Below are 13,673 nucleotides of genomic sequence, written 5' to 3'. Positions count from 1 at the left end.
CTGATAGAGAACTTGAAAATCCCTGTGTAGAATCAGCCCAGTAGGGTAACACACAGGTGATCCAGCTTATCTCACCTAACGTGCCCATGAGTTTTGCAAGCAGTTTTCTGGGGCTTTCGCTCATTGGTGATTTGGGCCTCATTCATCATGCTCTTTAGACCTGGCCCAACGCAGGCTGCGGAGAGTTACCTGGGGAGAGGTATCAGCAGCGGCCCGGTCACTCTGGGACGCGCCCAAGCCTCATCACCTCCCACCCCAGCTGTCTCACTACGCTTACAGACCCCGGGGCTTCCTGAGGGGCAGCCCAGTTTTTCTTGCTAAGAACCCAAAGGACTTGCTCAGAGCTGGAATTCGGCGAAGCAACTTGCTCCAACACGCCAAATCTGCCGCACCCCCAATACCCCACCCTCCTGCCTCTGCGCTTGCTACCCACAACCCCAACCCCAATTTGAGGACTCCCCGCCCCCACCGCGCTGAGCGTCTGAATCCTAACCCCTTGGATGCGAGTAAGTGTCTCTGCGTTGGAGTGCGCTGGGCGCGGCGAGGCCACCAGTGACTCCCAGCGGCCGCACAGGGCGGTGCGCCCCCCTCGCCCCGGCCTCCCTCCGCCCTGCGTCCGCCCCGCCGCCCCCGCGCCGCCTCCTGCGCTCGGGCTGGAGGCGGATTCCTCTCTCCGGGTTTTCAAAGCGCCTTTCCGAAACCTCCTCCCCGCCCAGAGAGGGAGTGAGATCCCGGGCGCAGTCGCTCCCCGGAGCGGCCGAGGGGCGCGCGGGGAGAGGCCTGCGCCGGGGTACTTTCAAACTGAGGCGCGCGCACACACTCACACCGAGACACACACACACATACACACACACACACACACACATATACACGCCCATTTATATAGGCGGTGGCGGCGGCAGCGGCCGGGGCGGCGGCGGCGAGGCAGGAATGATGGAGCTGAGCCAGCCGACCCGGGTTGGAAGCAAGTGAGGAGAGCCCAGGCGCACCCCGGGATTTCTGTGCCCCGTTTTTGTCATCCGACCCAGGGAACGGTGCGCCCGGAGGAGGACCAGGTGGACTGATTTGCTAGAGGGGCGGGGAAGAGGAGGAGACCAGGTGAGCGGAGGAGCCCCCCGCGTATCCAGACCGCCCGGTCGCGCCTTTGCCCGACTCCTGCTCCCTCTCCGCCCAGGTGGGCGCGCCCGGTTACCCGCTCGCAAGGGGCGCTTTGAGGAGACCAGAAAGTCGCGCGGCCCGGCTTCGCGGGATGCCTTTCGCCAAGAGAATCGTGGAGCCGCAGTGGCTGTGCCGGCAGCGGCGCCCGGCGCCCGGCCCGGCGGAGGACGCTAACGGAGGCAGCGCTGAGCCGCCGCCGCCCCTGCAGCCGCCCGGCCGACGGGACGAGGCCGTGGCGTTGGGGCCGGAGGATCCTACCCGCGCGGCCCCCGCGCCTCCCGGGCCGCCGCTGCCGCTGCCCGCGCCGACCGACCAGGAGCAGCCGCCACACGGAGAGGCGCCAGCAGCCGGCGAGGAGAGCGTGGCGGGGGTCGCGGAGGTGGCGTCCCCGGCTGGCGAGGCGTCCTCGGCGGCGGCCGCCGCCGTGCTGCTCATGCTGGACCTGTGCGCGGTGAGCAACGCCGCGCTGGCCCGCGTCCTCCGGCAGCTCTCGGACGTGGCCCGGCACGCGTGCAGCCTCTTCCAGGAGCTCGAGAGCGACATCCAGCTGACCCACCGCCGCGTCTGGGCGCTGCAGGGCAAGCTCGGCGGCATGCAGCGCGTCCTCGGCACGCTGGACCCCAAGCAGGAGGCAGTGCGTGAGTACCCGCGCCGTCCGCCCGCCCGCCGGGCGCTGCGCTCCGGCGCCGCACCCTCGCGCCCTCCCCGGTCGCCGCAATCCCAGCCCCGCGGCGCCGCGCCCGCTGCAGCTTGCACCTTACTCTCGCCTCCGCACCCTCCCCTCCTCTAGGACCCACCCCAGTCCTTCCCGTGCTGGGAGTTCCCGCTGGGCCGGAGGCAGGGATGCAGTGGCGGGGGGGGGGGCGGGTAGAAAGTTAAAGGGGCGGCCTGGGAACTCGTAGGCAGCCGCGGGCTGAGAGGGAGTGTTGGGGACACAGGAGGCAGAGGGGTCTGTCATTCATTCCCGGGACTCGCCTTCCCCGGGGGTGGGGGTGGGGGATTGGTGCAACTTCTGTGGTTTCCAGCAGCCCAACCTCGAGCCCTGTAGTACCGTCCACGCGTGCTTGGGGGGCTTGAGGAGTAGTGAGCGTCCTTTTAGGGCTTTTGTAACGCCTTAGCGGTTTTGTCACTCTTACTGTTACCTCAGGGTCTGCGCCGAGCCCCGAACTTGTGCCTTGCGCTTGCGTGCGACGTAGCGCGGCGCCGCTCGTCGCGCAAGTGAACTCCGGAGCCTCTGCTCTAACCTTGTGGCCCAGAGGGGCCGCGGGGATGAGCGTGGAGGCAGGAGCGTCCCAGTCCCTGGGCATCTTTCCTGTGCCCACCAGCACAGGATTGCTACTAAATGGCTCTCTGTGTTGTCTGCCTTCTGAGAATCCGGGAGGCGTGTCCCCGTGCCCCCTCCCCCACCGTGCACTGTCGCCCAAATCTACCCGCGTGTGCAAGACCCTTGGGCATCTTTGCTCCCCTTTAACTTCACTCTTGCGACACCCTAGGGCTCCCAGTAAATGTCATTCTGTGTCATCTGCCCTCCCAAGGGCGCTCAGGAGGGTCCTTTGGCGCACAGTCGGTCAAATCAGGCGGCGGCCGAATCCTTTAGGAACGAACCGACGGTGGGCGGGGGCGCTAGGCCCGCGCGCCGGTCCTTTGGCGCCTAGTCCGGCTGCGACGCTCGCGGCGAAGGTGATGTCAGCGGCTCTGACTTACATAAGAAGCTTCCTCCGTTGCTGCAGCAGCTGCGCCCAAGAGCGGTGGCCGCGGAGCGCGCGAGGCGAGGGCGCTGTCGCGGCACCCTTCCTCGGGGATTTCCGGGCACCCCTGCCCTGCAGCCCAGCCCCGGCCTCCTCGCCGACGCTCCCCGCTCGCGCACCCCCCCCAACAAAAACCCCTTTGCACCGCGCCCCGGGAATTCGCTGCTTTTCTGCAATAACAATAATAATAAGCGTAATGAATAAATGATGTGCGCGATCGGTTTTCGCAGCTGTAAAAGACCCAGAGTTGGGTTAATGACTGGTTGTTTAAAAGGGCAATTCCGGGATGAGTTCTGGAAAGAATTAGGACTGCCCTAGGCCAAGTCGTATTTTACTTTTGGGACTTGAAATGAGCGCTTTAATCCTGCCTCCCTTTTTTTTTTTTTTTTAAACCCCAAACCACACAGCAGGGACAAGCCCTTCACTTTCTACAGCGCTGATATCTGGGGAGTGCGGTTGGCGTGAGTGGTGATTTCACTTCAAAAGAACTGGAGGGAAGTTTTGAAGACTGTTGAGTGGTGCATACATTTCTGTGTGTGCGTGTGGGGGGGGGCACATCGCTCCTTAAATTAGATCTCACACAAGTGAAACTCAGTGCTGGAGCAGAATTGGCCCCCTTCTCCCCTCTTTTCTTAGAGACAGCAGTGGGCAGTTAGGTATCTGGCATTTAACACAGCCCTTTCAGGCCATTTTACAGGAGTGCAAACTAATGGTTGATGGAGAAAGGATTTTTGATGATTATGTATCCTTTATACGTATTTATACATGAATAGATAAATAAAGATGGGGCTAATTAATACCCAGGAATGAACTTAAAATCTCCTATTTTTAAATTTTTCTAAAACATTATCTCCACACTTTGTGTCCAGACTTTTCTCTTCTTTTGTCCATATAAATTTAGGATGGCATTGTTGTTGTTTGATGTCATAGAAAACATTACCTTTGGATGGAAAAGCCCAATATTTATTATGTGTTTTCATTTGGGTTTCCTAGCATGCAGACAGAGACACGGATTTCTGTGAGAGTAGTTTATTTGAGAGGGATTCCAGGAAGCACAAGGAGGTGGGGGTAGGGAAGTGGATCAGGGAGGGGAGGAAAACTCATGCAAATGGTGAGCAGCTGACCACTGTGGGCAACTGGGGTTCAATCCAACACACACCTCAGAAGTGTTCCACTGAGGAGTGAGGAAGCTGGAGTATTTACCCACCAACTTCCACCCTCGCTGATGGAAAGTAGCTCTTGGAGCGTGAACTCTCTGGCTCCCGCGCCTGCGCCATGTGTGGGCTCAGCATGCTCCTGGGCCAGGTAGAGAGTTCCAAAAGGCCAGTGTTGTGTACAGGAATGTCTGCAGGGGTCCTCTGGGGAGGGCACAGGGGCTATGGGTGGGCTGTCCGTGGCATCTACTACATTATGCATCTCCCTTCAGCACTGCTCAAGGCTTAGGGGACTTTCAAAGGGAGAGGAAGCCAAAAAGTGACTCACGCTCCCTTTTCTCCTCATTTCAAGGTGTCTGGGTACCTTCATACCCCCTGGCGAGCCTTCCCACCCTGATCATTGTCCCTGTGTAGTCTGCATGCTGCTTCGTCCATGCGCACGCAGCTGCTTCCTCTTTTGCCTTGAGCCAGGCTGGGGTGGCTTTTGCAGGGGTGACATGATCTGACATACACTTCAGTGAAGTCACTCAGGAGGCAAGTCTGGAGGCTGGTAGACCAGTTAGTGTGACTGGTGACAGGTGGTCAGGACTAGGGAGGTGTCTATAGAGACAGTGAAAAGTGATAGGATTCTGAATTGACAGGATTTATTTATTATTTTTTTTAAAGATTTTTTTTAAATTTTTATTTTTTATAATTTTTTATTATGTTATGTTAGTCAGCATACAGTACATCCCTGGTTTTTGATGTAATGTTCCATGGTTCATTAGTTGTGTATAACACCCAGTGCACCATGCAGTACGTGCCCTCCTTACTACCCATCACCAGCCTATCCCAATCCCCCACCCCCTCCCCTCTGAAGCCCTCAGTTTGTTTCCCAGAGTCCGTAGTCTCTCATGGTTCATTCCCCCTTCTGATTACCCCCCCTTTCTTTATCCCTTCCTTCCCCTACCGATCTTCCTAGTTCTTATGTTCCATAGATGAGAGAAATCATATGATAATTGTCTTTCTCTGCTTGACTTATTTCACTTAGCATTATCTCCTCCAGTGCCGTCCATGTTGCAGCAAATGTTGTGAAATCGTTCTTTTTGATGGCTGAGTAATATTCCATTGTATATATGGACCACAACTTCTTTATCCAGTCATCTGTTGAAGGGCATCTCGGCTCCTTCCACGATTTAGCTATTGTGGACAATGCTGCTACGAACATTGGGGTGCATATGGCCCTTCTCTTCACTACATCTGTATCTTTGGGGTAAATACCCAGTAGTGCAATGGCTGGGTCATAGGGTAGCTCAATTTTTAACTTTTTAAGGGACCTCCACACTGTTTTCCAGAGTGGCTGTACCAACTTGCATTCCCGCCAACAGTGTAAGAGGGGTCCCCTTTCTCCACATCCTCTCCAACATTTGTTGTTTCCTGCCTTGTCAATTTTTGCCATTCTAACTGGCATAAGGTGGTATCTCAATGTGGTTTTAATTTGAATTTCCCTGATGGCTAATGATTTTGAACATTTTTTCATGTGTCTGTTAGCCATTTGTATGTCTTCATTGGAAAAGTGTCTGTTCGTATCTTCTGCACATTTTTTTATTTATTTCCCATGTATTGAGATTGAGAAGTTCTTTGTAGATCTTGGATGCTAATCTTTTATCTGTAGTTGAATTGACAGGATTTGTTAATTGGATTGGGTATAAGGTATGAGTGGAAAAAAATAATTATGGATGACTTCTAGTTGGTTTTTTTTTTTAAACAACTTGTGGAAGATGGTACTATTTCCAGAAATGGGTAAGTCTAGTGGAAGAGTGAATATTTGTGTGTGTGTGTGTGTGTGTGTGTGTGACATCAGCAGTTTAGTATTTTGCCATATTAACTTGAGATGCCTTACGTGTCTTAGACAATTAGATGTGTAAGTTCTGAGCTCAAGAGAGAGGCCCAGACTGGAGATGTGAGCGTGAGACATACAGGTTGAGATGGCTGGTGGGATGCTGAGCTGGTGGGGGGGATGGGGTGCTCTTACACGATTACACTCATTTTCTCCGTGCGGTGCGTAGTGAGGTCCTCAGCTGAGATGGTGCTGGTAACGTGAGGAGAGAAGGCCGGTGTTGATGCTGTCTCAGGGAGGGAGCATGGAAGCGGTAAGGAAGTATAGCAGGATTACCTGGCTGTGTTGAGAGCCTTCTGAGATTTCTGGTCATAAACTTGAAGTAAGTCCAGCTTTCAGTCTGTAAAACCTGAGACTTTGGAGTCACTTCATGAGCCTCAACTCCAAACCATTCATCCTCAGACATTTTAATGTCGTTGGCTTTTTGGTTGTTGTTGATTGCATTTGTTACTGAGTTTTAAAGTAAGTTTTGTAATGAACTTTAACATTCCTACAGAAAAGTGCAGAGACCATAAATGTACAGTTTGGTTAATTTTCACAAAGTGAACAAATCTTGTAACCATCACCCAGATTGAGAAATAAAGCATTACTGTATCCGGAAACATCCTCCCAGGCCCTTTACCAGTCACTGTCCCCCTCCCCAAAAGCAACCACTCTTCTGACTCCTACCCTCTCAATTAGATTGTCTTGGTTTTGAACCTTATGTAAGTGGAGTCACACATGATATACTTGTTGGGTGAACAGTGCTAGACACAAATTTACGTTTGTAAGATTCTTCCGCGTTGTTGCATAGACAGTGGGTTGCTCATTCTCATTGCTGAATGAAATTATGCGTTGTGTTGCATACTCCACAATTCCTTGATCCATTCTCCTGATCATGGACATTTGGGTTTCCAGTTTAGGGCTATTGCCACAAATATTTTTTTCACATGTGTTTTGATGAGCGACTGTATCCACAGCTGTTTGGTATGTATTTGAGAGTGGAATTGCTGGAGCACAGGGGATGGATATGTTTGGCTTTTGTAGCTCCTGCCTACAGTTTTCTAAACTGGTGGTACCAGTTTACACTCCCAGAAGTGTATGGAAGTTCCAGTTGCTCCACATCCTCGCCGACACTGGTACTGCATTTTTAACTCCAGCTATGCCGTGGGCAGGAGTACAGTGCTCACTGCGGTTTTAATTTACATTTCTCTGACAGCTTGTGAGATTGCACACTTTTTCATATATATTTTTGGCTCTTTGGATATGCTGTTTTGTTAACTGCCTGTTAATGGCCTTTGCTCAGTTTTCAGTAAAATTTTTTGTACCTTTTAAAATTGAAGGTGTTCTTTATACATTGTGGATACGCATCATGGGTGAGCTCTAGATAATGCAAATACCTTCTCTAACTCTGTAGCTTGTCTTTTTACTCTCTTAGCGTTATCTTTTGGTGAGCAAATGTTCTTATTTTTATGTAGTTTGGTTTAGCAATCTTTTTCTTCATGGTTAGCGTTTTTGTGTTCTATTCGGTTTGCTCTTAAACGAATTCCTCACCGACCCCAAGTTCGTAGAGATATTCTTCTATGTTCTAGACATTTTTTTTGTTTTGCCTTTGTCATTTCCATCCATGAGTCCTATGACATTGATATTTGTAAGTGATGTGAGGTAGGGGGTCAAGATTAATTTTTTCTTTATCAATGCTCAGTTAATCCATTACCACTTACTGAAAAGACCATCATTTCTCCATTGCACTGCAGTGATACCTTTGTCCTCTATTGAGTGGATTTTTATTTTTTATTATTTATTTTTAAAAGATTTTATTTATTTATTTGACAGAGAGAGAGAGACAGCCAGCGAGAGAGGGAACACAGGCAGGGGGAGTGGGAGAGGAAGAAGCAGGCTCCCAGCGGAGGAGCCTGATGTGGGGCTCGATCCAAGGACCCCAGGATCACGCCCTGAGCTGAAGGCAGGCGCTTAATGACTGAGCCACCCAGGCGCCCCTGGATTTTTATTTTTTAGCTGATATTTATTGAGCTCTGCTACACGTCAGGCCTTGTGCTAAGATATTTATATGAATCACCTTATTTAATCTTCACAATAACTCTGTGAGAGACGTACTATTATTTTCCCACCGTACTGAGGGTTCGCAACTTGCTCTAGGTAGCAACAGCTAGAAAGTGCTGGAGTCTAGAATTAGGATCCAGGTCTGAGCCCACAAACTATGTTCCAAGCACCAGACTTTTCTCCCATGCACTGCTACACAAATCCGGGGGAATTACTATATTAAAATCAAGGCCCTTCTCAATATGCTTCTGTCGCTGTGACAGCCTCCATCTCTCGTTCTTCTACCCATTGTCCCTCTCTGCCTTCTCCATCTATTACCCTAACCCAGTCGTACTGAACTACTGGGTGTTCCCCAACTTGCCGGGCTTTCTCATTCTTCGTGCCTATGTGTATACTACTCTTTCCTTCCGGAACATTTCACTGGTTAATTCCTACTCAATCTTTGGTACCCACCAAGCACATCATCTTCTCTATGAAGCAGAACCTGATTCCTTGCCTACCATCTCCCCACCTACAAGTTTTCTAGAACTGTGTGCTAACTTTTATCATAGCTTTTCTCATACCGAACAGCAGACAGTGTTGGTGCTCTGTCTGTATTCCTTCAGCCCTCCCCTCTCATGCTGAAGGCTGCTGACTGTAAACTCCTGACTGTGTCTATGGCTTTTTTCCCTTGGCCAGTGGACCATGGTTGGTCTTGAACAGAGGGAAAGCCAGAAGTGCCAGGGAGTTAAATGCCCCTGAAGCAGTAGTCAACCAATGATGGCTGGGGCACTGATGCGTGAATGCCCCAGTTTCCTTGCATGTTGCACAGCATCTCTCAGGGATCCCCAGTAAGACTGAACTCTAGTTGCCCACAGTGCTGACTTATTTGACAATGTACTGTGTATTCTCCATCTCACTTTCTCCTATACCTATGGGTGGTTCTTGGGGTCCCCTTCCACAGAAACTACTTGAACTTGTACTTGCACTCATAGGATCTGGGGGAACTCAGACCAAAACAATCTGTTTAATTTTTGAACTATGAAGGTAAAGACCTAGGGCCAGGAGTATAGTAGAGGTGATGTTTCTCACTCTTTTTCCTTGAACTATATACCCCGGATTATTACATTAGCCAGATGCTCTCCAGTGGGTCTGGAAATAACTTCTTACCCTTTGGAGGATAGCTTCAGTCCCTCAGGGATGAGAAAGGACATGGAAGGAACTCAAGTCTGCTATGATGAAGACACATCCACTCAGTTCTTCAGTGTTCCATTGGGCAGCCTTTGAGAGTACCATTTACGCTCCTGTGGAATGGGGTCAGTGATGGCCCCGGGAGATCCAAACTCCCTGTTCGAGAAGCATAATTTCAGCCAGAGCAGACACAGAAACTGCTAAACCCAGAAAGATATTAGGAAGTAACACATTGGACGAATATATCATTTTGGGCTCATATGGTAACACTAATCACGGGTTCATTTTGTTCTTGAAGGGATGATCCTTTCCCTCCCCCATTCTGTTCATTCTACCACTTGCAAAACCCCCTTGTAGTCTGGTTAATGTGGTTTTTTTGGGATGTTTGAGTAACTGTGGTTAGATTTCTTTTCCTCCTGTCTCTGCTCAGTGAGCTTCTGTGATGCGTTAGGAGATCCTAACAGCTCCATTGAAAGCTGCTTTTAAATCCATCACGGAACAACTGAGAAGAAAGCAATCTTTTAAAGGTTAATAATTCATGGTTGTAATTTCCTCATAACTAGTAACAGCAACACATTTCCTTCTAGACTTTTCTTGTTGTACTGGATTGGGCTTTTAAATCAAAACTACTGAACTACTTTACCTAGGAAATCCTTGAGATTCTTTGGGGCTGATAATGCTAAGACGGTAACAAAAAAGATTTCTTTCTTCCTGTTTGTGGAGGCCTTTCCCACATAATGCCATCAGGAAAGTGTAAATTCCACATAAGCTCTCAGAAACGACTCGAGTCTCAGAGCTTCTGGCCTACCTTTAATGGGCATTACCTTTAAATTGCGATGACATATGAAATCTCTCCTATTGTCCAGGAGTCTTAAGGAGTCATTGACTTCACATAACACTTTGAAATTGTAGGGACAAAGACAATTTTCGACGTAGTTGGAATTTTATTTTGACAGCTCAGTTTTTTTTTCTTTTCTTACTTTTTACTACTAAAACTCGTGGAACATGAGATTTTATAGGACACTCTATTAAAAAATCATGGGAAGAGTATGCCTGGAACAAACCATCAATCACAAAGATTCCTGAAAGTTCTTTTTTTATCAAGAATTCCTCATAAATAATTTCCTGATAATAAGTGAAATAAAAAATAATGAGGTAGGAGTGGTTTCTCAATGTAAGGCTCTCATTCTAAGGTCTAAATCTGTGGAAACAAGGTTTTGGAGACCACTTCTTCCAGACTGCAAGGCCACAAAGGGCAGAGAGCCCGTCTGGCTCATCTTTGTTGAATGAGACAGGCATGGTCAATTTTTGTTTCTGACAGTAATGTCCACTGCTCTCAATTCGCTAATGAACATGAGAAGGTTTGCGTGTCCAGAAACAGGAATCTGAGGACCTGGGCATCCATATGCTGAAAGATTACTTACCTATGAAGTACCTAGTCCTCGAATGTGAAACTAACCAAGAGTAAAATGAATTTCACTGGAGTCGGAGAATCTTAGATCCCAGACTTGGGAAAGACCTAAGCATCTATCAAATCCAACCTCCCGCCCAGGGTTGCAGAGCGCAAATGGACCCATTCCTGTCTTTGTATGGATGCCCTGCTAGGACTAAGTGGCCCAGTGGCCCTTGCTGTTTTAACCATTGCACGACATTATCGCTGCATTGTTGCTTTTATGGCTGGCGACTTTGCTCTACAGCAGCCGTTCTTTCACACGAGGTTTCCTCTATTCCATTGTGCACTTGGTATTTTGAACTTAAATTTCACAAGACTCGCCCATTGTCTCTGTTAAATTGAATCTTGCTTGCTTTGCTCTTTCATTTCCAATCAGTGGTGATGGTTTAAAGTCTTGATTCACTGTGTCAGCTGTTGCCCACAGCATTTTGCTCTCTGCAGACATCATAAACATGATTCTAGCCCATCATCCACATCTTTGATAAAATGATTGTCAGACGGACTCGAGGCCAGAGTCCATTGGCAGGCAGTACTAGCAGTGTCCCTCCAAGCTGACGTCTGTTCATCAACATTCCTTGGGTACCATTGTTGCAGCAGCCACAAATGTACCCCCCACCTTCCCACTGAAACCACATTTCTCCACCTTGCCCACAAGATCTATCATCATGAGCAATTGTCAAATGGTTCGCTGAAATCAAGATACCAGATGTCTGTAGCATCCCTTTGATCTCCCAGTGTAATAGCGCTACTCAAAAGGGAAATGAGGTTAGTCTGGCTCAAACTGGACTTGCTTGCAGCCATCAGAGGGGCCATTTAAATTTTCTTGTATAGAATGGATAAAGAGATTATTTTGTGGAATCTGCTTTGGTGTTTTGGCCAGAGAGTGACTGCAGCATCGGACTCTCTGGGTCCTAGGGTCCATTTCTCTGACTCCAAAGTGCCTGGTTTGTAAAAGGCAGAGAGAATCAGAGTGCTTATCTCTTTCTTTTAGGATGGCTGGTGAGAACCTTATGTCCTTGTCATCTGTTCCTTAAGGAAAGGTTTGGGATTCATGACCTTTGGCGTTTTTTCAGCTCAGTTTGAGTAAGGTTGGCGAGTGTCCGGTTTGTCTAATTGTTGAGAAGCAAGCAAGAATGTGGCTAAGAGCGTGGGCTCTCAAGTCAGACCACAAGGGTTCAAATCCCAGCTCCACCCCTTCGTGGCTGTATGACTTTGGACAATTTTCTGAATATTTCTTTTTTTTTTGTCTGTTATGGGATGGAGATAAAAGCAGTACCTCCCACATCCCGTTGTCAACCAGATGGAAGGTGTCGGGGTGTAGGGGCGCTGGAGTCGGTACCTGGCACGTGGTGAACCCCTGCTAATTATTGGTTCGTGTTTTATTGCCGCTATCATTGGATCACGTGGAGTGGGAGGCATGTGTTAATTTTTCCCAAGTAGATGAGACCTGTGCCTAAATCTGCGCCATGCGGGTCGGGGGGCAGGAGACCACTGAGCTGAGCGCTGTGTCCCTCTGCATGGTGAACTGCTAAGATTTTGGTGCTCTTTGTGTGCTCTTTTTATTATGCAGAGAACTATCAAAATAAAAAACTTTTGACCAGTAATCTTATCATTTAGATTCGTGCATTTCTTCCCTGCCAGGCACCTGCCGTAGGCACTTGAGTTTCATTAGTGAGCACAAAGTTACCAAGAGCTTTCAGTGGAGGGAGACAAACCATAAAGAACAAATGTAATACCTTTCAGGAGATCCGAGAGCATCTAAGGAGGTGTGTTCTGGGCAAAAAGAACCTGGGGCAGGGTGAGGGCCAGCCAGGGGATTGGCGCGGGGCTGCGGTGTCCAGGGGGGTGGTCAGGTGGGCCTCATTAAGGAAGCAGTGTTGGAGCGCAGATTGGAAAGAGGTGCTGGAGGTAATGACGCCGGCAGCTGGAGGAAGGGGGCTCTCGCGGGGCGAACCTCTGAGCGGCAGCGCGCTTGGCTTGGTGGAGGGATGGCAAGGGGGCCAGCGTGGTGGATGTAGAGTAAGGAGAGGGGTGGGAGGAGAGGAGGCTAGGGAGGTGGGGCAGAGGGTGGCTCAGTGAGAGTCTAGTAGGCCATGGGGAGGATTTTGCTTTTCACTCTGAGTGAAATGGGGACTCACTGGAGAGTTTTAAGCCTAGGGGTAATAGGATTGACTTCGGGTTGAAAAAAAAGATCACGTTTGCTATTGTGATAGGAGGAGGCTGTGTGGGGGGGGGAGGGGGAGGCCGCGGTAGAAGCAGGGAGAGAGCAATGGGAGGCCGTTGCAGTTTTCCCCCCCGATGAGAGATGGTGGTGGTTTGGCAGAAGGAATGAGAAGTGGCTGGATCCAGTTTGGAGCTGTCGATATTTTTTGTTTCATGGTTTAGGGCCAGGCGATACAACCCGTACAGAAAGGCATACAATTGAAAAGGAATGGAAAGCTCTCCTCCCCTCTTACCCTGCCAGACTTGCTTCAAAGGAAACCATGTTAGAACGTGTTGTACTCCTTCTAGGAGGAGCACAAGCAAATTCTGACCTACATCTGATGCCTTTTGTAAAGCCGCTTCTGAAAGTCCAGGAGGTCGGCCCTTCTAGAGTCTTGCTGATTAACCTCATTTTGCTATCTTGGAAAAATTTAAAAGGTATTCTAATACTCTTTTTAAAAAAATCAAGGTCTAATTTCCATATGTTGAAATGTACAGCTCTCAAGTGTGTAGTTCGATGCGTGTTCACAACCGTATTCACCTGTGTAACCCACACCCCTATTAAGATAGGGACTGTTCCCTCGCCCCAGACAGATAATACTTATTGGAGTTAGGAGAGTGCTGTTTGAGCTCTGCTGCCCTCACATTAGCCCCTACCAGGCCTGTTGGATGACTGTGGGCGCAGAAGAAAATCTTTCCACAGGGGCTTCGGGGTTCCCCAGTAGGATCAGACTGAGAACTCGTGACTCCGTGTATAAGATTTTCTTTCTTTTAAGATGTATTTATTTATTTGAGAGACAGAGCGTGTAAGCACATGAGAGAGCATGAGCCGGGGGAGAGGGGAAGGCAGAGGGAGAGAGAATCTC

The 13,673-nt window shown here is 49.5% G+C and overlaps 1 protein-coding gene across 1 annotated transcript in view; it reads left to right on the top strand.

Moving 5' to 3' along the window:
* Positions 1-672: 672 nt before the first annotated feature.
* Positions 673-13,673, top strand: part of NHS (NHS actin remodeling regulator) — a 338,321-nt gene continuing 325,320 nt past the window's right edge. Inside the window, exon 1 of the mRNA XM_045778024.2 lies at positions 673-1,796. Coding sequence (XP_045633980.2) covers positions 1,250-1,796 — 547 coding nt within the window. The 5' untranslated portion in view covers positions 673-1,249. The remainder of the gene's footprint in view (positions 1,797-13,673) is intronic.

Source organism: Ursus americanus, chromosome X (genome assembly GCF_024610735.1).
Source record: "Ursus americanus isolate L20-20 chromosome X, mUrsAme1.1.p, whole genome shotgun sequence".
NCBI classification, from domain to species: Eukaryota; Metazoa; Chordata; class Mammalia; order Carnivora; family Ursidae; genus Ursus; species Ursus americanus.
This window is presented reverse-complemented; position numbering and strand designations above follow the sequence as displayed.